Source organism: Anomalospiza imberbis, chromosome 10 (genome assembly GCF_031753505.1).
Source record: "Anomalospiza imberbis isolate Cuckoo-Finch-1a 21T00152 chromosome 10, ASM3175350v1, whole genome shotgun sequence".
In the NCBI taxonomy this organism is placed as follows: domain Eukaryota; kingdom Metazoa; phylum Chordata; class Aves; order Passeriformes; family Viduidae; genus Anomalospiza; species Anomalospiza imberbis.
In genome coordinates, this window is record NC_089690.1 from 11,177,873 (window position 1) to 11,199,353 (window position 21,481).

A 21,481-nucleotide genomic window follows, 5' to 3' on the forward strand; every position below is an offset into this window, starting at 1 on the left:
GGATGGGGTTGCATTGTTTTGACACCGTGTTTTGCTGCATTCTGATGACTTAGGAGATTTTGCTGGAGCTGCTTCCTGAGATTTGCAAACGGACAAACAGACCCGTGATTACCTGACCTGTCCTGTGCAATGCCAGGGGGGTCAAAGGGGAGAAAAGCCACTGCAATCTTGCTCCACCGGCCAGAGACAAAGCAAGGCTGGTTTGCTCTGAAAACACTTGTGGCTGCAGGTCTCCAGTGTCCAGGCTGCAGCACTGGTGTGATGAAATCCAGCCCAGTTGCCTGGTAGCAAACTTTTCCAATTATGTCTTTTTTCACTTTTGAAGGATTAGGGAACTGTGATTCTGCACGTGAATAAATGGTGTTTTCCTGTGTCTCTGCGGACCACAGTTTTATACTTCTGGGAGTGAAGAAGAAGAAAGCAGCAAAGGTTTTTTTTGGCAATGCAGTGATAACAAAGTAGCTTCGTTTATCGGTGTATTCATGAAGAACTCTGATACAGGGAGCAGGGAAACCAGCATGGTGCTGGCTGCTGGAGCTGATTCCTGTGAGGAACCATTCCTTGCCTGGTAAAGAGGCAGGGCAGAAACTCATGTGGACCTGAGGAGAGCGGAGTTAGGAGTGTCTGGATTTGATCATTGACATCTACGTAGTCATTTCAGTCCAACAGTGTCCATCTCCAAAGGAATGTGCAGTGTTCCTGGTGCTTCAGAGCACTGAACTGACTCACCCCTTTCCTGGCCCTCCTGCCAGCCTCTACCCCGACAGATTGGGCAGCTCCTCACTGACTCCTGCAAGGTCAGCTCTGGACAGGGTTAAAAGTTACCAAGACACTTTTAGAAGGCTTAGATCCTTTGTCTACAGGTTCTGAGCAGCCAGGAGGGGGAACAGAACCATTCTGTATAGGAAGGTCTTGGACTTCATACTGAACCTTCTAGGAAAGCACAGGGAGGAGTCCTGGGTACCAGTGATCTGATTGCACTGGTACTGGGAGGCACATCAAGACTGATCTTGGGGAAATGCATGCAACCAGCATGTGATGCATGTTGCAGCACCCTGACCATGCTGCTAGCTCTTGGATGGACTGAAATTCGTGGCCACTGTGTCCTTGGGAAAATTTGACTTGGGATTTATCTTAGAATTTATCCTGGTGGCACTCTGGGGACAGTTTGTGCCAAAGCTGTCTGTATTGTGAGTCTGACTGCTTGCTCATACCATAGGACAGCATTTGTGCTCAGTGTCTTCCCCTTCCAGAAGGACATGGAACTAAGACTGGAGGCAGCAATATTCTGTGAGGATTACTGTGGGATTGCAGCCTACACCTGCCTGGAGATGGATGCTGTGCTCCTGGGGGTCTGTGCAGCCATCCCGTTACTCTGTCCCTGATGGTGCTGCACTGGGCAGTGCTACTGGGTGACAGAGTGGCCTTGGGTCAAACAAAGCCAATGAAAGGCAATAAGGACACATATCCATGTGCTCTCAGACCTCCTGCAGCCCTCATAGGCTGCAGCACAAGTTGCCAGTGCTTCTTTGACCACTGAACATCTGTACACAGAGTTTACACAGTCCCCTCATGCACAATGCCAGCCTCATGAACACCCAATTTGTATTTTGCTTTCTAGGGACAATTTGAGGTTGATACTTTTTATTCATGTTTCATGAAAGGTTTCAAAACCCAGAAGTTATTTCTGTGGAATCATCACAAGGAATTTACATAGCAAGATAAACACTGAAACTCCACTTTTCCCCTTCATCACTCATCAATGTTCTCAGTGCTCTGGAATTTGCAGTGGATTTTACAGTATCCCTAAAAGCACCTAGTCTCCTCTTCTGAACTTCCTTCCTTTCTTTGAGTCATGAAATATCTGATTTCTTTTCTTGGATGATTTTCTGCTCTGCCTCAATGGGCAAAATAAAACTTCTTTTTACTCATAATCACTGTCTTTCCTCCTCTGCCTGAGGTTCTTTTTTTTTTTTCTTTCCATTGGAAGTCCCAAAGAGTTTTCACTCTATTTTCAACTAGTTTTTATACCTGACTTTTGGGAAATGCCATTCCTTCAGACCATTAATCTCGGCTGAAAGACCTGGGTTTATCCAAGATGTTGCAATCTCCTCTCTATTCTTTAGGCTAAAGGTACTCCCCTAGTGACAGTCCTTAGTGATTGGCCTGCTCTTAAAGTAAACATGCAAGTTGAATTTTTGTCCTTTATAATAGCATGACCAAGTGAGAAGAGGCATGTGCACAGACTGTCCCTGAAATCAAACTGGGATGTTTCTGTCTGCTGGTAGAGAGACTCCTCTAATTGTTCAGGGAGATTGCCCTCGTGTGCCACAGCCCTGGCTGCACCGGCTAAATGCTCAACACCTTGGTCATGTCGCTCCCTTGGGGGGTGTGAGTCAGAGAGCAGCCTCAGCGCTGTACTCAGCAGAGATCTCAGCTCTGTGGGTAGTAAACGATACCTGTTTCCTTTTCTGGCAAAAACAAGCTTTAACACTTGCCAGGACTTGCAGCTTGAGCAGCTTGGTTTCCTCTTCTCAGACATTTCTCGGGGAAGGTCTCACTGTGCATGCCTGTGTTTGTGAAGCACGGGCTCACCTGTGGTTATCTGTCCTTGCATACACTAAAGCTTGCCCCCAGACTCTCCTGAATTCATCCTTGAGCCAAAACTCATGTATGAGGGTAAACATCTGATTGTAAGTTATTATGAGTATGGTGTGCAGGTGCGCAGAGCAGCAGGTGTGCAGAGCAGGCACAGCTGCATTACTCTGGTTTCAGAGTGAAGGCACAAGCTTCACAATTGGACCAGAAAATGGGAATGGCCAGACAGCAGCACGCCAGCCCATGTTTCTGGTGGCAGCTGGTTGTAGAGCCAGGAAATAATGCAAGAACAATGACCCTTCCCCAAAATGTGTTATAGCCCATCCTGATCCATGTCTGAATACATCTTGAGCCGATGCCAGTACTTTTAACTTAGATTTTGTTCACTCGTTTTTCCTTTCATAAATTCAGCTGTTTGGTTTTTTAAACTTCTGGCACTTGCAGCATTCTGCAGGAAGGAGTTTTACAGATTTACTCTGTACTTCACAGGAAAGTGCAACATCTTGTTTCTTTTGAACCCTGTGACTTTCTGTTTTATTTGAAGTCGCCAAGGTTCTGGAGGAAAAGGGCAGACTGGTAGGACCACATGTGCTTGGCTCAGATTTACATTGTCTAGAAAAACCTTAAAAAGACTTTGTTGTTTATCTGCAGGCTGCTTTTTCTTCTCTCTCTCCCACTTACTCCTCCATCCATCCAGGAGAAACACCCCTGCTGAACATTAGCTCCAAGCTCTGTTTTGCAGGCAGCGCCCAGATGTCTTTGCCCAGATGTCAGGAGGATCCAAGACCTCTGCAAATCTTCCCTGGGATTAGTCAGGATTGTGTCCAGCCTGGTCTGCAGTGAGAAGCAGACTGTGTTTGACCATGGTGGCAGCTGAAGCAGCCAAAGATCACAGCTTTCAGAGCTGGAGAGGGCAACAGCACATGGAAAGCTTAACCCTTCATCTGCTGCTCACTCCTGCAGGACTGCTGTTCAGTACAAAGTTTTACAAAAAACTTGGAGAAGACTTCCTTCAAATGACTCCCATTGCAAGCACAGGGCAGTGAACAGCACCAAAACCAGAGCTTTTACCCACACAGATTAATTGAAACCATCATTTCCAGGAGCAAAACTCAGATTTCCTACTTGGTACTGAAATTTGTGATCAATGGAGGCAGCATCCATTGGAGGCACTGATGGGACTTATTTGATACTGATTACACACAGGGAATATATTCTGAAAATATGATTTAAAATAGGCTGTAGTAATTATTCATTCTCAAATAATTGGGACAGAAAAAGCATAAACCTATCTATGTTTGGTCAGCAGACATGACCTGGAATTCCTAATCAGCTGGAGATAAACCAAGCTAATAATCAACCCTCTTCTTGCCCTATTCTTGCAGTCATTCAAACATTCATATTTTCCCACCAGTTGTAATAAGGTTACAGTTTTGGGAGTAGTTTAATTCCATTCTTCACATGATGGATTTCATCTGGCTTTAGCTAAAATATGTTTATATGTATCACACTGAAGTTGTGTGAGGCTGGCTGAACTCCTGACTTCTCCTCCAAACCTCTCTCTAGTGAGGGCTCTGAAAGGAATCATGTCTCCTCCCTGGCTTCTCAGTTTTCACCTGTTACCTTTGTTTTTTCTTCTCTTCTGAATCAGCAACCAAAAAATGACTACAGGACCTGACACTGTGGCTCAGAATGTCCCCAAAACACTGGAATCTTTCTCGTCTGTAAGTAAGTGGTTTTGGCATGTGTAAAGCTGTACTTTGTGTGTCATTACCCACATCTCTCAGATCTCAGGGCTTGCCTGTGCAAGGCAGTGAGTTGCCAAGGAATAAAGGTGGTCCTGCACTTGGCTGCTCATGTGTTGTTTCCCAAAGCAATACTGGAAGCTCTGATGGAGATTCCATGGCACGAAAATCAACCCTTGGAGACCAAGAGATTGACCCGTATGGTAGGATTTATTTTGTTTTCAATTTTTCTATTTTAGTATTGTTCTTTCACTGGACATTCTGTACCAGAAGCCAGATAGAAAACAAAAGCAGACACAATCAAATTCCTGGAAACAATGAGTTTCATAGTACTAGAGAGGTAATGGTGGGAAAAGCAGGGAGTTAAATGTTATAGATAGAGGGTAGCTTTACATCATATCAACAACAAATGTAATTTTCAAAATGCATGAAACTAATTAGGGTGTCATCTTGGGACAGCTGTGGTGAGGCACCTGGGGAAGAGGTTCAGCAGTGATGTGGCAATTGGAAAGTGTGCCCTGTCAGAAGGGTCAGCCACAAAGTGTGGCCACTTTCCCCCTCATGTGCCACAAGGAACACATGGAGGACAGCACACTGTTCCTGGTGTCACAGTTCCAGGGCAAGAGCGGGGAAACAAGGAGAATAAGTGAGACCCAGGCTGCAGTGAGAGTGAGGCAGATCCATGTGTGTGTGTGAGTGTCATGTTCAATCCATGAGCCATGAGAGAAGTGCACCAAGGTCCTGACAAGATAGAAATCGTCCCTGGTACCATCCATGGAAGAGTTTTCTAAGTGCATTTCCAGGAGATGGGCTCTGTAAAGACCTAGTCCTTTCCATCTACCCATCCTGTTTGCTCTCATCATGTTCCTGATGCTTCCAAGGTCTTGGTCATGATCCTCCAAGACCAGTTATAGCAAGAATCACTTTTCTACCCAAATCTTACCAAGTGTCCACCAGGAACTCAGTGATAGATGGTGCACATGCTCATTTATGAACTTGATACCCTAGTTATGAAATGAACTTCCTGGGACTGGCAATAATCTGATCACCTTCAGAATCACCACTGAAAAATTTTCCTCTTTGGAATAACCTTAGGTTGTTCTTGTTGAAATCAGATGAAGGGAGGAAGAAGGCATTGGAATGATATTACAAAGAGATGGGGAGGAGAAAAGATGCCTAATGACTACATCTGAGGTACTCTACCACAGGAACTGCTGTTCAGACAGTCCTGAAGACAGAGTTACCTCTGTGAAGTCAGAGTTGCCACCATTTACGTTGCCCAACCACTGACCAAGTGAGCCATCAAGTACCTGTGAGTCTGGTTTTGGGGGCAACCTTCACACCAAGGAAAAGCCCAAGCTGTACTCAGCACTTTAGAAATTACTCAAAGATTCTCATCTCAGGGTACGGCTATGTCTCACCTTTTTGTGCCGGGACCACAACCTCTGCCTTTTTCCTAAGCCCTTATTACATGTCAGATAATTTGTGCTGGGAAGATAAAGTGATCCAGTGTCCTTCCTAGAAAGGCTCTGCCATAAATGCTTGCCAGATTTCTAGATCAGACTGTTAGGGCAATGCAAAGATTAGGAGATGAAGTTTCACATCTTTTTCAGGTTGCTGAACTTAGTCCCTTTCACATCTTGCTAGGAATTCCTCTGGGATAAGACCAAACCTATTTGTGCTGTCCTTGGACATTAGAAACATTCAAGATACACAGATTACTGCACTGTAGGAAATCTCATGACATGCCAGAAACAGTTAACAACTGCTCAGCATCCTCAGAGGTACCCTGGCCTTGTACAACCATTTTCCAACCAGTAGTTGTCTCTGGAAACTGAGAGGAGCAGAAGGATGGGATTTGTAAGTATTGACACTTAGTGTGGTCATTCCTCTTTAAGACACCCAAATCAGAGGCAGGTATTTCTGAAGCACTCAGTAGCCCCTGCCATGATACACGTGGCTGGATTTTTCAGTGGGGTTTTCAGTGGGGAGCAGAGTTAAACACTTAGAGAGTATTTAAATGTGGCCGGTTATTCTAATGCCTGTAAGGAAATGAAACTCTTGAAAAGCCTTGGCTAAGTGCAAGACCCATCTGCACTGAAAGCAGAGCTGTGTGTTGGCAGAGGAGGAGGGAAGGAGTTTCTTCCCTGGACTTTCCAACACACCCTTTATCGCTAGGACTGGGAGAGCACATTGGAAACCCAAGGTCATATTTCAATGCCTGGAGGGAGTTTAAAACCCAGTTATCTGGCTGGAGGTCAGAGGCTGGGGGTTTTTCTCTCACAGCTGTGTCCCTGCTGGTGAAACTCTCCCTTAAGCCCGATGTACACAGAGGCTTTGCCGATGGGTGTTTCGGAGCGCTCGGTGAGCCCACGCCCTGCGCTGTTGACAAAGAAGGTGCAAATGAAGCTTTAAACCTGAGAAGAGGGAAGGGATGATCTCCTTTGGGAGAGCATGGGTGAGGAACAACACATCTTCATAAAGAACAGAAACTGGGCCCTGCATGAACCAGGACCACCAGGGCAGAAGAGGGGCAGGTAAAAGAAAGAGGGAAAGGACGTGCTGTGCTTTCTTTTCTTTGTGCACAGAGAGGCTCCAATGCGGAGGAGAGACAGGACAGTGAGTGTGTCGGTAGGGACAGATGCCAGGCAAGCGGGCAGACACTGATTTTAAGAAAGTCACAAACCCAGAGCTCTGCAGGGAAAGTCCTTGCAGATCCTGCACCCAAACCTGGCCCCCACTCATCTAACCAGATCTCAAAACTCTCTTGTGTTCATGGTCTGTGAATCACAGTAGCAACTGTTCTCTCTGAGCCTCAGCTCTTGTCCTCCTGGGCTTTTTATAGCAGACCAAACATCCTGTTACCAAACGGTGCATGTCTAACCCCCTAGTTACTTTCATCCCTTTCTCGATGAGTCTTCTCGAGGGTCTTTCGTCACTCTGATAAGCAGGTTGGGGAGTATCAGCGAGAGGCACAGAGGACTGAAGCGGATGTTTCTCGTGAAGTGAGTCACAGGAGGGCTGGATTCCAGCCAGGAGAGCGCTGCAGGGCCAAGCGCACCTACGGCCCCTCCCCTGCGCTAAGGTGTCCCTGAGGCGCAGCCGCCCGAGCACGGACACCACACAGACCCCTTCCACCGCGACACCTTCCTCCTGTGCTTCTCTCTGGTGCTCTGGAGAGTGCCAAATGCCCACGCTGCTCTCCCTTCCCTTCCCTTCCCTTCCCTTCCCTTCCCTTCCCTTCCCTTCCCTTCCCTTCCCTTCCCTTCCCTTCCCTTCCCTTCCCTTCCCTTCCCTTCCCTTCCCTTCCCTTCCCTTCCCTTCCCTTCCCTTCCCTTCCCTTCCCTTCCCTTCCCTTCCCTTCCCTTCCCTTCCCTTCCCTTCCCTTCCCTTCCCTTCCCTTCCCTTCCCTTCCCTTCCCTTCCCTTCCCTTCCCTTCCCTTCCCTTCCCTTCCCTTCCCTTCCCGCACGATTGCTAGTAGTGGCACAGAGGTTGTGCTTCCCTTGCGTTTAATCACCCTGGTATCAGCGCACGGGAAAGTTCAGGCTCATGCTGGGAAAGACACGCTTGGATGAGGATGACGCCGCAGGGACGTGGCAGGGCATCAACAGCCCCCGGCGTGCCTGGGGACGAGGGCTGTGGACTGGAACTTGTGACATGCCGAGAAAAGGTGTGTCTGATCCACTACCCAGCTCCTCTGCCAAAACACACCTGCGTGGAGCTGGTATGCAGTGACGGGCACCGCGCATTCTCTGGCGGCTCTCGGGAAAGCCGAGTGGTCACACACGTTTTCACTGATAGGCATCTCACCACGCCCGGGCTGGGAGTCCTGCCCCGGTGCTAAAGAGGAGCGGGACTCCTCGCTCTCCATCTAAAGGCACTTAGTCAGGGCCTCGTTTTCCCCAGCTCTAAAACGGGGTTAGTAATACATCATTGAGATTATGTGTTTCTCAGGTGTGGGATTTCATAGGCAGCTATAAAACGAAATTTATTGTACTGAGGAGAACATGGTACTTTGAGAACCTGAAAAGACTGTAATGAAATGCTTGTTTAACATTTATTGATTTGTACTGACTAAAAAAGCTGTTTTAAAGCAGTGTGTGCAAGCGTCATGCCTGTGTATATAATATACAGACACACACATGTACAAACACGGTTTTTACTTAGCAATCCTTTAAGCTCTCATCTACCAGGACATGCCTTTGCTTTCCTATTTTCCTTTAATCTTATACATTGCCTGCTTGAAAAATCATAGGCTGCTCAGAAGTCTTACTATTTTCCTTGGGGTTACTGAGTTAAAGCCAAGCTAAATCCCAAGGTTTTGTGACTGTATGAGCATGGCTGAAGGGGTGCATTACACACTGCTCTGTAATTTATTTGTGTACACATCTCACATCCAAGGAGCACTGCTCTGGAGCTGAACACACTTAGAGGCCATGGATGGTAGTGTGTGAAGCAAGAAAATGGAGGTGGTACAACCAGGAGGGAGGAGTGGGAAGGGTTGGGCAGACAAGTCCATGGAGCAGAAGAGCTCTTGGGGAAACCCCTTCCAAAGTTCTCCATCACCTCTGACTCCTGAGCCCTTCCTGCTGGACAAGCCCCTGGCCCTGAACACAAGTCACCTCATGGGCTGCTTGCTGTTTGCAGAGAGGTCTGTATTTCATGCATGAACACACAGCATCACCACTTCCTTCTTGCTCCAGGCCCTCTGCTACACTACATATTAGACACTGAGGAAGTAAAGGCAGAACACCACCCTTCTATGCTCATGGGACTGCAACCTCAGTGGGGTGTTGCTGCAAAAATGATTTTGTCAGTAGACTGGTGACAACCACCTCCCAAGACTGGCAGTAGTTTCTCTAACATAAATAGCTTGGCTTTAACAGAGAGCACAGACCCCCTTGTGTTAATGAGTAATAAAAGCAATCGACCCGTGGTGCATTTGTCCCTGAGCTGGGGCTGAGTGTAGTCAAGGTGATAAAACTCTTACATTAGCAAAGTTTTGCTGCATTGATCCCACACTGAGTAAGAGCCTGACAAGGCCAAGCTCTGACAATCAAATATTAGGATACCCTAATGCTTTTGTTAGTGTCAAAGCATAGTTAGCATATGTAGTACAGCCTACAAATTCACTGGAAAGCTACCCTGCGTCATGCCAGCCAAGTTTTGGGTTATACGAAGGCATCTTGGGAGGTTATTTTGGGAGAGCTGTTTTCTGAGGCTGAGGGGACATCTGTCATGCAAGTTAGGAAAGCAGACCATGATGAGAAACTGCTACAGACTTTGCTTCAAGAAGATGCTGACTTTTTCTAAATAAAGAGTATTAAACATGTACCTTGCCATTTTCTACTAAATAAAGAGTATTGTATTCTTTCTAGTAACTACAGCAGATTCTATGGGTGTGTTTGAAGACACAGACCTAAAGAAGGACCAGATATTGGATTGGTCTCTCCACCAGGTGAAAAGCCACGAACCATCTTCATTATGCTGCACACTCTGGAGCAGCCTTACACCAGGGAAAACTGGAGGATCCTGATCTGCTCTGCTGTCCAGGCCAGGATGCTCCAGAGCCCCAAGCTAGATGCAAATGGCTGAAGCCACTTCCTGCCCCCAGTGACTCACGGCCGGGGAAGCACTGGCATCCTGCTCTAGGAAGGGTCACTCACCTGCCCTGCCCCAGAGGGAAGGTGAACACAGGGAGGTGGAAGGAGCTGGGGCAGCAGCACATTGCTGGGCATGCGCAAAATAAACAAGGCATCACCAGGATTACAATAACAGCCGTGGAGAGATGGAGTGAAGCACAGGCAGCACTGGTGCCTCCACTCCTTAGTGGAGTTTGCCTCTTGGTCTGACATCCATGGACATTTCATGGGCTGGGCTGGAAGAACAGAGTATGGTGTGCCCAGCACAAAAGCTTAGAAACACCTCTCTGGCTATTATCATGGGAGATTTTCACTTTCTACCTCTGTCATGCTCGTATTGAGACACTTTCACCATGCACCAAATAAGAGAAAATGTCCCCTTTCTTTCCACTGGGCTTATCCTCTCTGAAAGTGGCTTGCATTTGGGTACAGGACAGAAGGAAAAGGCAATGGCTATAATACATTTCATATGGCTATAATACATTTCCTGGTTAATCCAGGCTCTGTTGCTGTTAAACTCTGATCTTGACACTGCTAAGGACTTAATGCTGATTGTGGGAAGGATGTCTCAGATTTTTCAGGCCTTTTCTAGCTCACCACACTGCTTTTTCTGGGTTGCCAGTAATAACAACTTACTAGGATGCTTTTCAAAAATGAGTGCAGACAGAGGTTAATGAACTCAGAACAAGACAAGTATAGGAAGATTATGTGTGTTTTCATACCTGTCTCAGACAAATGCAATCTATATACATGTTTGTGCTAATGAAAGTCATGATCCTTTATGGGACCTGTGTGGCCACTGCCATGTCCCCATGGGTCAGAACTGTTGAAAACATAAAGCTACCCTTGTCACAGGGAGCCGTGAAGTGAAGATCATGAAGGTTTCTTTGACTTACCTGGACATTTGGATATCATATCCACATAACCACATCAAGACCTGCATCTGGGAAAGATGGAAGAAGAAAAGTTCCTCACTTGTCAGCTTCTACAAATGGAATTAGGAAACAGAAATCAGAAAGCAGAAAGCTGTAGCAGTAGAGCCTCCTGCATACCGTGGCTTTATGACCTGGGACTTTTGTTCTCCACTTAAGCCTCCCAAAGCATGTTCTGAGGACCTTTTCCACAGGGTGACCGCTGAGGAGTGGAGTGAGGTGAGCCTGGCATCGAGGGTAAAAGTTGTGATGTCTGTCAGCAAAACCGCCTCGTGAGGTTATGATTGGAATTATACGGGTTATCTATTGTGAGGATAAACTTCTCATTGCTGTGGTATTTGAAGGGGAATCCCCGAGAAGCAGAAGCTTTGAGCAGTGCTGTAAAGGTGCCGCTTGGCTCCATCTGGAGGTGACAGCTCAGATGACAGACACCGCCAGCTTGGGCAAGCAGCTGGAAGCAAAGCTGAACGCAGAGCAAGAGTCTGCTCCTCTGCCCTGTGTTAAATATTTGCCCATTCAAGGCAGGTCTTCAGCCTGTTACTGCTTCTCTTTATATTCAAAAATAATGATCATTGAGGATGCGATGGTTTCTGTGCCTTTGTACCTTTGGGGCGGGAGGAATTTCTAGTCCCACTCCCCTTTGGTTTTCCTGAAAGGTGCTCTGGAGCCCTGATGGCTTTCTCAGCACTGCACGAGAGGAGACACTGAGAAGCCTCTTACAGAGAGAGGCCCCAGCCTTCTGCCCCTGGCAGCCTGTGTGACCCCCTGCTCACCTGCAGAATCTGGCAGGAAAACAGAAGTTTGCAATCAGAGTAAGCAAGCAGGGAAATTCCAACCAACTGAAATCCTTCAGACTGGCACTAGTCTGAAAACTTCAAGATTTGCACATGGGACTTGTACTCATGCCGTGAACAAATTGAGGCCTAGGGCATGAGAGGTATTGAGGTTTGACTTAAATTCAGAATATAGAGTTCTGTATCTGGGATAGGAGTGGATGTTGTCTCTGAAAGCTCATGACTGCTGCCTTTTCCTTTTCCTCTCTGGTGACATTTCTGCATTGAACTAGATCATCACTGCACCAGAGACCAACAGGGTAACAACCAAGGGGTCTGGGATCTACACCAAGACACTTAATAATTGCTCCCTCCTAAGGCATAAACCACTGAACAGGAATAAATGTGTGTGTGTACACACGAGCGTTCCTCTCTGTGTCCCTCAGCAAGGCTCAAGACTTCTGCCCTGGAGAACAACTTTTGATTCTTTTTTCTAATCCCTATTTTGACAAAACCAGCCATGATACCTGCCTCCCCTGGCAGTCCAGGGCTGCAGTTACCTGCATGTCACTTGTGCACAGCCCCATTTCTCTTCAGTCAGGCATGACAAGAGCTGTAGCGGTGCAGGGCGGATTGGCTGCAGCAGCTCCCGTGGGTGCTCTCTCCCTCCTCCTGACCCCTGGCAGGTGAGCACTGCCCCTGCAGCCATCACTACCAGATGGCATCTGCACCAGAGAGGAGGTCCTGCTCTTCATGGTCACTGCTGGGCATCTGGGACACTGACACTCTGTCTCTACCCTGGCTTTAGGAACAAGGCTGGGCACTGTCGTTCGCACTCCCCTGGATGTGCTGAGCACCTGCTGGCATGAAGTTTTTCCTCCAATATGTGGGCTTCTTTTTTGCTTTTTTCTCTGCTGCATTTTTGGTAATATCTACCTGGACAGACTGCTGGATGGTGAATGCTGATGACTCCCTGGAGGTAAGACTGGGGTGAGGAGAGCCTGATCACCAAAACCAATGTGTCCTAGAGAGAGTTTGCTCCTGGTATCATTGCTCCACTCCACTCTCATGTTCTTTCTCCCTGTTGTGCTGGATGAAAGTGGATGAGAATGAAAATAACTACTGTGGCAAGAGCAGGAGAAAAGTGGTATTTTGTGAAATTCTCTTTGCCAGACTTTTTTATCCAGACTGGGCTCTTACTTAGTAAGTTAAGGAAAGATCTACAGGCTCTAGTTTTAAATGTGCATGAACTTGAGAAGAGTTATCCTGTACCTCCAGCCTTCATGGATATTTTGAAGATGTTTCTAGTTCTATAGTTCAGACTTCTTGGTGGAGACATCCAGCATGTACAACAATGCTCTTCAAGTCTTTTTCTGACCAGCCATTGAGCTACAGGGCTACCAGAAATTTAAGGGGAGCATGGGGACTCAATATCTCCTGGAACTCCTGTGGACAGTAGCACTCTCATATTAGAGAAAGGTATTGGCAAAATATAATTGCAATCAAGGGAGCAGATTGCTGCTTACAGGCAAGGTGTGCCCCAAAGCCTCCAGGCCCAAAATCATCACTGTTTCTCCAGCACTGAATGCTGCAAATTTGTAATTTTCTTCCCAGCACAGCCATTCATTTCTGTACATTTAAGCTGCAGGTCCACAGTGTAGGAATCTGCTCTCTAGCAAGTTGGATTGGTTAGGCAGTGAAGGTGAAACACCTTCCTGGACAGAAAGTTTGACTGAAGGTATCAGGAGGAAACTTTCCATCTGCTATCTGGCATATGAAACCATGAGCTCCTCTGCACTCAGTGATTGCAGTATTTCACAAGCTAGCCCATAACTTTTGTGCTTAAGACCTCTGTTTTGCTTGGAGGGTGACAAAGCCTGGAATCCTGCTAGTCTCCTTATAAATAATTTAGATGTAGATGCTGCTTGTAAGATTTAAAAAACAGTAATAATATAATACAGCATTTAGCTGCAGCACATGAAGGGGTGAATTATCCAAGAAGGATAAAACTAATAACAAGAAAAACTTTTTTTTTTTTCTGTATGTCACAAGAAATCGTGACAATCTGACTGTCAGAAACCCTGAAAGGTGGATGTAAGTGCCAAGATGATGATCCAATGCAGTGCAGTTCCTGGTGGTCAGCATGTCTGCTCAGTGAGCCTCTTTTCAGGACAAATAGAGTGCACCCAGTGATGCTGGATGGGATGTGACTTCGTTTGGGAGATATTTCAGATTCCTTTCAGGAAGTACTCAGATGAAGGTATCAGTGTACTCAGAAGAGCCAAGGGAGTCCAGTTGTGGGGAAAACCAGATGAGAGAAGCCCAGCTTCTGAGCAAAGTGAGTCTCGTAAAGAGCTGGTCCATTACCCTGAGGCTGTGTAACCTTGTCTTCCTGGCGCAAAGGCACCTGCGATGGGCTGTCCGAAGTGCTCCATTAACACCCAGTTTGGTCATTAGCAACCACTATTCTCACATTCCGGCTCTGAGTGTGAATACTAAATAATGGAGCAAAACGCCCCCAGCCTTAATACCTGACCACTGATCTTAATGACCCTAATGACTCACTGCCTCTCTAAACAGGGGAATGTCCACGGCCAGAAAGGCTAGAGTCCGCAATGACTCCTGTTTTCAGCTGGAAAAATGGTAAGTTAGGCAACTTTGACTCCAGGAGAAGGGAACTCCATCCTTCAGCAGCTGCTGGATCTTGGCTGGTTGCTTGGCTTTGACCCTGGCCCCCCGCAGCTGGGGAGGATGAAGCCCTCACTGTGGTCCCACTGGAAAGGAGCATCCCAGGAAGAAGAGGCCGATGAGTGCCAGGAGCAGTCACCCCCAGAGAGGCTGCAGGGGCCCTGACTCAGCTTTCACAGCCCCTCACCTCCCTTGAGAAACAACAGGTTACAGAAAGTTGTTTAAGTTAGTGACTCTCTGTGAAGCATCAAGACAGGGCTGGGTCAATTTTTGCGGTCGTTTGTAGTGGAAAAAGCCCATAATCTGCTTCTCAACGAGTGCTGTATTGTGTAGACAGTCCCTCCCTGTTGCAGGTGGATTATAAATACCACCACTACTGTTAAATGCTGCCTGTTTTACTCTCAAGCTGGGCTTGTAATCATTGTCTGCTGGCACCTTCTCGGAGTGCGGTAAAACACTGTGACTAACATCGCTTATATGTTTGTCTTCTCCGCTTTCCCCAGAAGGAGAAGCGTGTGCTTGTTCTGTAATTTTCCTTTTTTTCTGTATGAGAATCATTTTAATATTAATTATACATTATGAATAGGGTATCATTATATGTATTACAGTCATTATGCAGTTCATGTTTTACATGCATTCTTGTGTTAGGGAAAGCAGGTCGTGGCAATGTGTTTCGTAATCGGAGTGGGGGATGAGGAGCATGGCTGTGGTGTTTGGCTGCTCAGGGAGTCCTCAGCTGGGCCCTGGGAAGCTGGAGCAGATCTGCTACGGGGGGAGAGAGGTGATGGGGAGTTAGTGCTACCAACATGGAGCAGGAGTCCAGCCATGGGATGGGGAAATCCCCACATGATGCCCTGACCCCTGTCCCCTTTCCAGCAGTGAGTTCCCGTGTGCCTGAAGGTCTGTGCTGTCAGCGCAAGGGAAGATGCTCAAGGGTGGCTTGGGAGCAGATTAACAACCAGAAGGATCAACAGTGCACAAAGCAGAGGGGAGCAAGTGTTGGACCCTGGCAGCAGAACCCAGAATAGCTCAGCAGCAGCTCAGGGCAGCCAGAGGTCCCCACGGTGACACCTGTTCCTATCCCTCCTGCACCAGGCAATAGGACAATTAGCCCTGGCTGCACACAGGCCGTGTGGAGATGGGCTGGCTCCTGCTTTGCCTGTGCGGCTGTAGCAGGAGTAGTGACAACTGAAACATCCCAAGAAGCGAAAAACATTAAACAAGTTTTTGTTAGTCTGGGAAGGGGGTTATTTCACAAGCTAGACCATAACTGTTGTGCTTAAGACCTCTGTTTTGCTTGGAGGGTGACAAAGCCTGGAATCCTGCTAGTCTCCTTATAAATAATTTAGATGTAGCTGCTGCTTGTAAGGTTTAAAAAACAGTAATGATACCAGCAAGTGAGGAAGTAAGTGACATTATTAGCTGAATGCAGAGTAGTATAAATAAGCCTATGGTGGTTTGGGAGGAAAGAGAAATTATATAAACACAAGTGGAACAAAATGTAATTTAATAAAAATATGCTAATTTCAAGCACAGTCTGAACAATGGTGAGTTAAGACAGAAGAGGACCTGCAACTGCATTAAGAGGGCCATGGTGAAAATACATTGAATGTAAACACAGCAAATTATTTTACGATACTCTTTTTTTGAAAAGCACAGAATCAATGAAATTATTTTTTTCCATCACTGCTTCTCATTTTTCATCACATTTTTCATTAAATATGCCATGAAATTCTCAGAAATGTTAAGCACTTCTCATCTTCATGAAACAAAACATGTAGATTATTTTCATTCAAATATAAATAGTATCTCTTCTGCCAGTCTGAAGTAGCAAGTCATTTTTCCTCACCTTTGATCCAGACAGCAGTATCAGAGAGGAGGTGCACAGCTTGGCTCAGACATTGTGTAGTGGAGAAAATATTACATTTGGCTACAGACCTCAGTACATCCTGAATAAAACTTTATTATGTGTCCAAGATATGTTATTATCTGCTTTGTGATTTACACAGTGCAAGAAAAATGAATTTATTGCATCATCCAAGCAAGCCTGGTCCCCTTCCCCTGTGTGAAACTCATTTACTGGAAGAGTTTCTCTTTCCATTAACTGCAGCGGGTGTCGCTGGCAGAAGTGGGCGGGCTGGCGTCCAAAGCTGCACCGACATTAACTCTACTCCTCGTATGAGCAATTCCAGGAATATTTTAAAGGTGCTTGTTGCCATATTTGCATTGGTAATGGAAACGCCTCCCGTATTAAAGTGATTTATGGAAGGCTGGGCTGGGAATGGTATCTACGGCTCGAGGACAGCAGAGACGATTAACCACGATGCTGCTGCCTCGTCTGCCCCAGTCTGGATGTCTCAGTGATGACTGTGGCTTGGGCACACGTGGTCCCACGGCTGGCAGCACACCGGGAGCCCCAGGGCCGGGATCAGCACCGGCTGCCTCTGGTTTTCCAGCCAGTGTTTACAGCTGAGTCATTTGGGGGCAGCCCTCCCCAGGTGTCTGCAGAGGGGCTCACATCCAGACTCCTCTGCACTCCTCTCCCATTCTCTGAGCTGCTCCTCCTCCATCGGGAGGATGGTGTAAAGAAGGGGAGCACAGGCAGCAAAATCTCGGGTTGTTTGGTCCATGGCCCTGCCCAGCTCAGCCTAGACAAGAGTTTGGCAATGAGTGAGCAAACCTGCTCTTAGATCTTTCTGGTCAGCCACCCCCAGCTCCTCCCAGAAATTTCCTTAAAAATTTTTATCCTTACTAGTAGGCAAGGGTTTTTTCCTAATGCCTAGTCTGAATTTTTTTGCTCTAATGTAAAAACATTGTCTTTTTCCTCCATGCTTATGCTTTTTCTCTTCAAGCTAAACACTCGGGTTTGCCATCATTGTAGCTGGATCGGGATTTCTGTTGAAGGGCTAAGAAGACCACCTGCTGCGTTGGTGGATATTTTAACCTACGGTCTTTTTTGTCTTCTCAATCCACAGGTGAGTACAAAATGCCGTGGCCTGTGGTGGGAATGTGTCACAAACGTTTTTGATGGGATCCAAACTTGTGATGAGTATGACTCCATCTACGCTGAGCATTCTGGTATGTAAGAGTCAAAGATGTTTCTACAAGTGGTGGGGACACTTGAGTGCAGACTAAGAGTATCTGTTCTACTCAGTGACAGATAATTAGAGGCATGCTTATTTTCTCAGTCAGGTATTACTCCCAAGGGAAGCTGAAAAAAGCTGAACATCAGAAAAATAAATGTTCCTCTGGGATCTGACCCCATTACCTGCCCACTTTTCCATTCCTCGTGCACTGGAATGATCTTCTTTTGTCCTGCAGTGAAACTGGTGCTGACCCGAGCCATGATGATAACAGCAGACCTCCTGTCAGGATTTGGATTTCTCTTCCTGGTCCTGGGACTGGACTGTGTGAAATTCCTTCCCGATGAGCCGCTCATCAAGCTGCGCATCTGCCTGGTGTCTGGGGTTATGTTGCTCCTTGCAGGTATTTCCCCACTGTGTCCCCATTCTGTAGGATGCCCTTTAGCAAAGTGGGGAAGCGTTAAAAGCCTTTTATTTTGGCTGGTGATTTTCTGTAGGGGGAAGGATCTTTATTTGCTTTATTTGTGTAATGCAGCTTCTTCTGTTCACCACCTGCCTCAAACAGCATGTGGTTGAGTTTATCTGCTTTCAGTTCATGTTTTGACCAAGTGAGTTGGCTTTGAGTTGACTGACTTCCATTGATTGCTAGGTCACTGTGGAGCAGTTTAGGTTGTTGATACAGCAAAGAGACCTTGCTGTAGGTCTCTAGACCAATTGCTGAAAGACTAGAAAATCCTGGCATCCTGGTTTGGTTCCTGGCTCTGACACAGATTGTGTGACCTTGGGCAAGTCACTTAGCCCAAAATCTCTGCAGCTGATCTCTAATAAAATAATAATAACACGTCTGTCCCTTCTAGGTGATAAATACTCAACTGGATGAGGTGCTTTGCTGTTACAGCCAGTGGGAGAATTTTAAACACAAAAATAAATAGCCAGCTAGGTACCAAATAATATAATTTGACTTTATGCCAATATCAAGCAGCTACCTCTTCTTCAGTCTAAGCGGATTTAATAACTCACCCCAGCCACTGAGAGCACATGTAAAACACGTCAAGAGGCTCTTTTAAACATCTTCTAATTCACTTATCAAAGTTTGTCTGAAAAGCATCATCAACGTTCTTAAAATCACAACAGATCAGAAAACTGAATTCTGGAGACAACTTTACAAACAGCTGAGAGGGGAGGAGCTTCCTGCCTTTTGCTGCAGAAACCTGAGTGCTGCCAGTGTGCTGGAAGTGTGTGTGAGTGCCAAGCCATGAGGTGCAGCCTCTGCCTGGCAGCACAGGATATCAGCAGGAGCCAGGGTGAATCCACCAAAGATGGAGCATGGACGGTGGCCAAAACCTGCTGCCCCAGGAAGGTGTTCCCACCCTGAAGTCTGACCCAGCAGGCAGCAGCTAGAGCTTTAGATCTGATCCCCCATGGTTCTGAGTGTGGCACCTCTCTCCTGCCCTGCAGGTCTCCCTGGCATCACGGGCTCCGTGTGGTACGCCGTGGATGTCTACGTGGAGCGCTCCTCTCTGCTCTTCCACAACGTGTTCCTGGGCATCCAGTACAAGTTTGGTTGGTCCTGCTGGCTTGGCATGGCGGGCTCACTTGGCTGCTTCTTGTCCGGGTCCCTGCTCACCTGCTGCATGTATCTCTTCAGAGGTGAGGAAGCACAGCTGAAGCACAGCTCAGGGATAGAGCCATTGCTCAGGGTGTGCTACAGGTGCACAGGGTGGGGAAAGTCCTTTGGCATGGCTGCTCATCTCCAGTGGCGATATTTTCAGCTGTAAAATTGGAATAGTCTTAGGCAGCTCTAGAAAGCACATCAAGGTCTTCATGTGGGAGCTGAGGTGTAAGGATGACATAAAGTGTGGTGTTACTATGTCACATCTTGGAGTGCTGCTTTCCCTGAATAACAAAACTTTGCAGCTGAAAGCCACCAAGCACTCATTAGCAGTTCCTATGTCTCTCCCTGTGCCTCACAGAGACCAGTTCTGGAAGATTCCATTCTGCCTACTCCTTGAGGAAAGGCTATTCCTCAGCTGCGACCGTCGTGACAAACGTGCATTTGCCATCCTCGCAAACAGCCACCTCCAAAATGTACGCGGTGGACACAAGGGTGTGAGGAGGAGGTAAGTGCCCCAGAAAGAGCTCTGCTTTAATTTGTAGTGGATTGCACAGAGACTCAAGCTCTTGTGGTTGTGATACAGATGCAGGTGAATTTCAAGGATCTACCGTGTGCTACAATGTTTGCATTATGAGAGCTTCAAAATACTTTTCCTTCAAGAAAGTAAACTCTGAGAAGATCCTGCTTTCTGGAATCCTCTTGACTTGAGTACTGAGACCACTTGTATAAGCACAGACTGAAATAACCAACGCAAACTCTTTTCATCATGTGTCTCAACACCATTGGTGGAAGTGAGATAAATCAGCCATTCCTGAATCAGACCGCAGTGTTCTGCATGAAGACCCCCAAACTGCAAGATGGATCTGTTCCATGTCTGGCAATGTGTCAACAGAGTGTACAAAGGAGAAAATCCTGGCAAAGGGAGGGACTGACTGCCTGACCAACATCTGGACCCTGTGCACTCAGTAAGGGGGGTCTGCCCCTCTTACAGGCAGCTGGGGAGCTTTTCAAGAGATAAGAGCTGTGTTAAATGTCTGACCCTCTCTTTGGTCCATGAATCTGCCCTGAGAAATGATTGTAAATGTAGGTGCATTCTTCCCTGAAAAATACATCAGTCAGTGTTAAAAGGTACACTAATAAACTCAGTGAAATCTGGAAATTGCCAGCTTCATTCTGCTTAATAAAAACATTTATTGGACAAAGTGAACGAGGATCCAAAATCTGAACTTGTGCATTACAATATATCTACATTAACTGGAAGCTAGGATAAATGATACTAAAATCTATTGTCCCTTTCCATCAAAAGGTATTTAAACCTATTTCAGGACTGCTGTCCCCAGCTGCAATCCAGGCTGCCATAGGCTGGATGAAGTTAGGGCATCAGCCAGGTCTTCACTAGGGTGGGGGAGGAAAATCCCTGCATGGCTTAACATGTTCCCTAAGGATGGATGTGAACATTTTTTCATGCCTTTAACTGAGAGGGAAGCTGAGACAGTGTTTTCTTAGGGTTGGTAGGAACTGTCCAAATTCAGTCTTTTCTGACCATGGGCACCACACCATATCATGGCCACTGAAGGCTGAGAAAAGTCTCTCAGCACAGAGATTTATCTGCTTAGGAGCAGTGGAGAAACAAAGCTGGAGTCTCAGCTGGGAGTGCACAGCTGTGGGTGCTGAAGCACTACCAGAGGTAGGCTTCCTCCGTGGACTGCTTGATGGGGAGGCTGGATTTCCTTCTCCCAGACAGTATGAAGTGAAACTTTATGTTAAGTGGGCCAGAGGGAGATGGGCTGGCTGAGGTTGGAGTGAGCTGTATCCCAAGCAGCACTTCTGATAACTCCTGTGATGGAAAATGAAGGGCTGAGTCCTCTGATGGGTTACCCTGGAAGCAGCACCTTTGCTGCAGCACAGAACTGACCAGTAAGGCCAAAATATAACCCAGCCCTGGGGTTATGACCACCTATGACCACCTGGGGCCCTGGCCAAAACATAACCCAGCCCATAACCAACCCCTCCACATCGAGAAGCACCCAGGGCCTGGAACAGACAGGACAACAGCAGGTCCACATGGATCTGCTGCAGGCCCAGGCACCTGCACAGGGCTCAGAGCACAGCACAACCATCTCAGCAAGAGCCCTGGTGGCAGCTCTGCTGCCCAGGCCAGGGAGGCTCGTGCCTGCAGAGTTTGTGCTGCTTGGGCTGGCAGACGTTTATGTCAGCCAAACTGAGAGCAGGTTACTGCCAACAGATGAGCTATATCAAACAGATGTAAACACAGTAGGAGGGGTGATGGAGGCTTTTTTACAAGGTCCTGAGAGACAACGAGTACAAGAGTTATGAGCGATGTGATGAATTCACAGATTGTACCAAGAATGCACAAAGAGATCAGGAGGTGACAGGAATTTTT

At 46.9% G+C, this 21,481-nt stretch overlaps 1 protein-coding gene across 2 annotated transcripts; it reads left to right on the forward strand.

Annotated features, from left to right (window-relative positions):
- Nucleotides 1-10,902: 10,902 nt before the first annotated feature.
- CLDN16 (claudin 16) lies at nt 10,903-20,966 on the forward strand. 2 transcript variants are annotated; one of them, XM_068200672.1, is made up of 6 exons: nt 10,903-12,670; nt 17,355-17,457; nt 17,701-17,865; nt 18,921-19,112; nt 19,436-19,582; nt 19,661-20,966. In XM_068200672.1, the coding sequence occupies exons 1-5, from the start codon at nt 12,557-12,559 to the stop codon at nt 19,573-19,575; spliced, it is 714 nt and encodes a 237-aa protein (XP_068056773.1). In that variant the 5' UTR covers nt 10,903-12,556; the 3' UTR covers nt 19,576-19,582; nt 19,661-20,966. The 2 variants fall into 2 exon arrangements, with proteins under 2 accessions (XP_068056773.1, XP_068056772.1); XM_068200671.1 differs by having other exon boundaries at nt 19,436-20,966.
- The last annotated feature ends 515 nt before the right edge of the window (nt 20,967-21,481 follow it).

Coding starts and splice junctions, on each gene's coding strand:
- CLDN16 (XM_068200671.1), top strand. CDS start 12,557: ATGAAGTTTTTCCTCCAATATGTGGGCTTCTTTTTTGCTTTTTTCTCT. Junction 17,458..17,700: donor CATCTACGCTGAGCATTCTG/GTATGTAAGAGT, acceptor TTTGTCCTGCAG/TGAAACTGGTGCTGACCCGA. Junction 19,113..19,435: donor CTGCATGTATCTCTTCAGAG/GTGAGGAAGCAC, acceptor TGTGCCTCACAG/AGACCAGTTCTGGAAGATTC.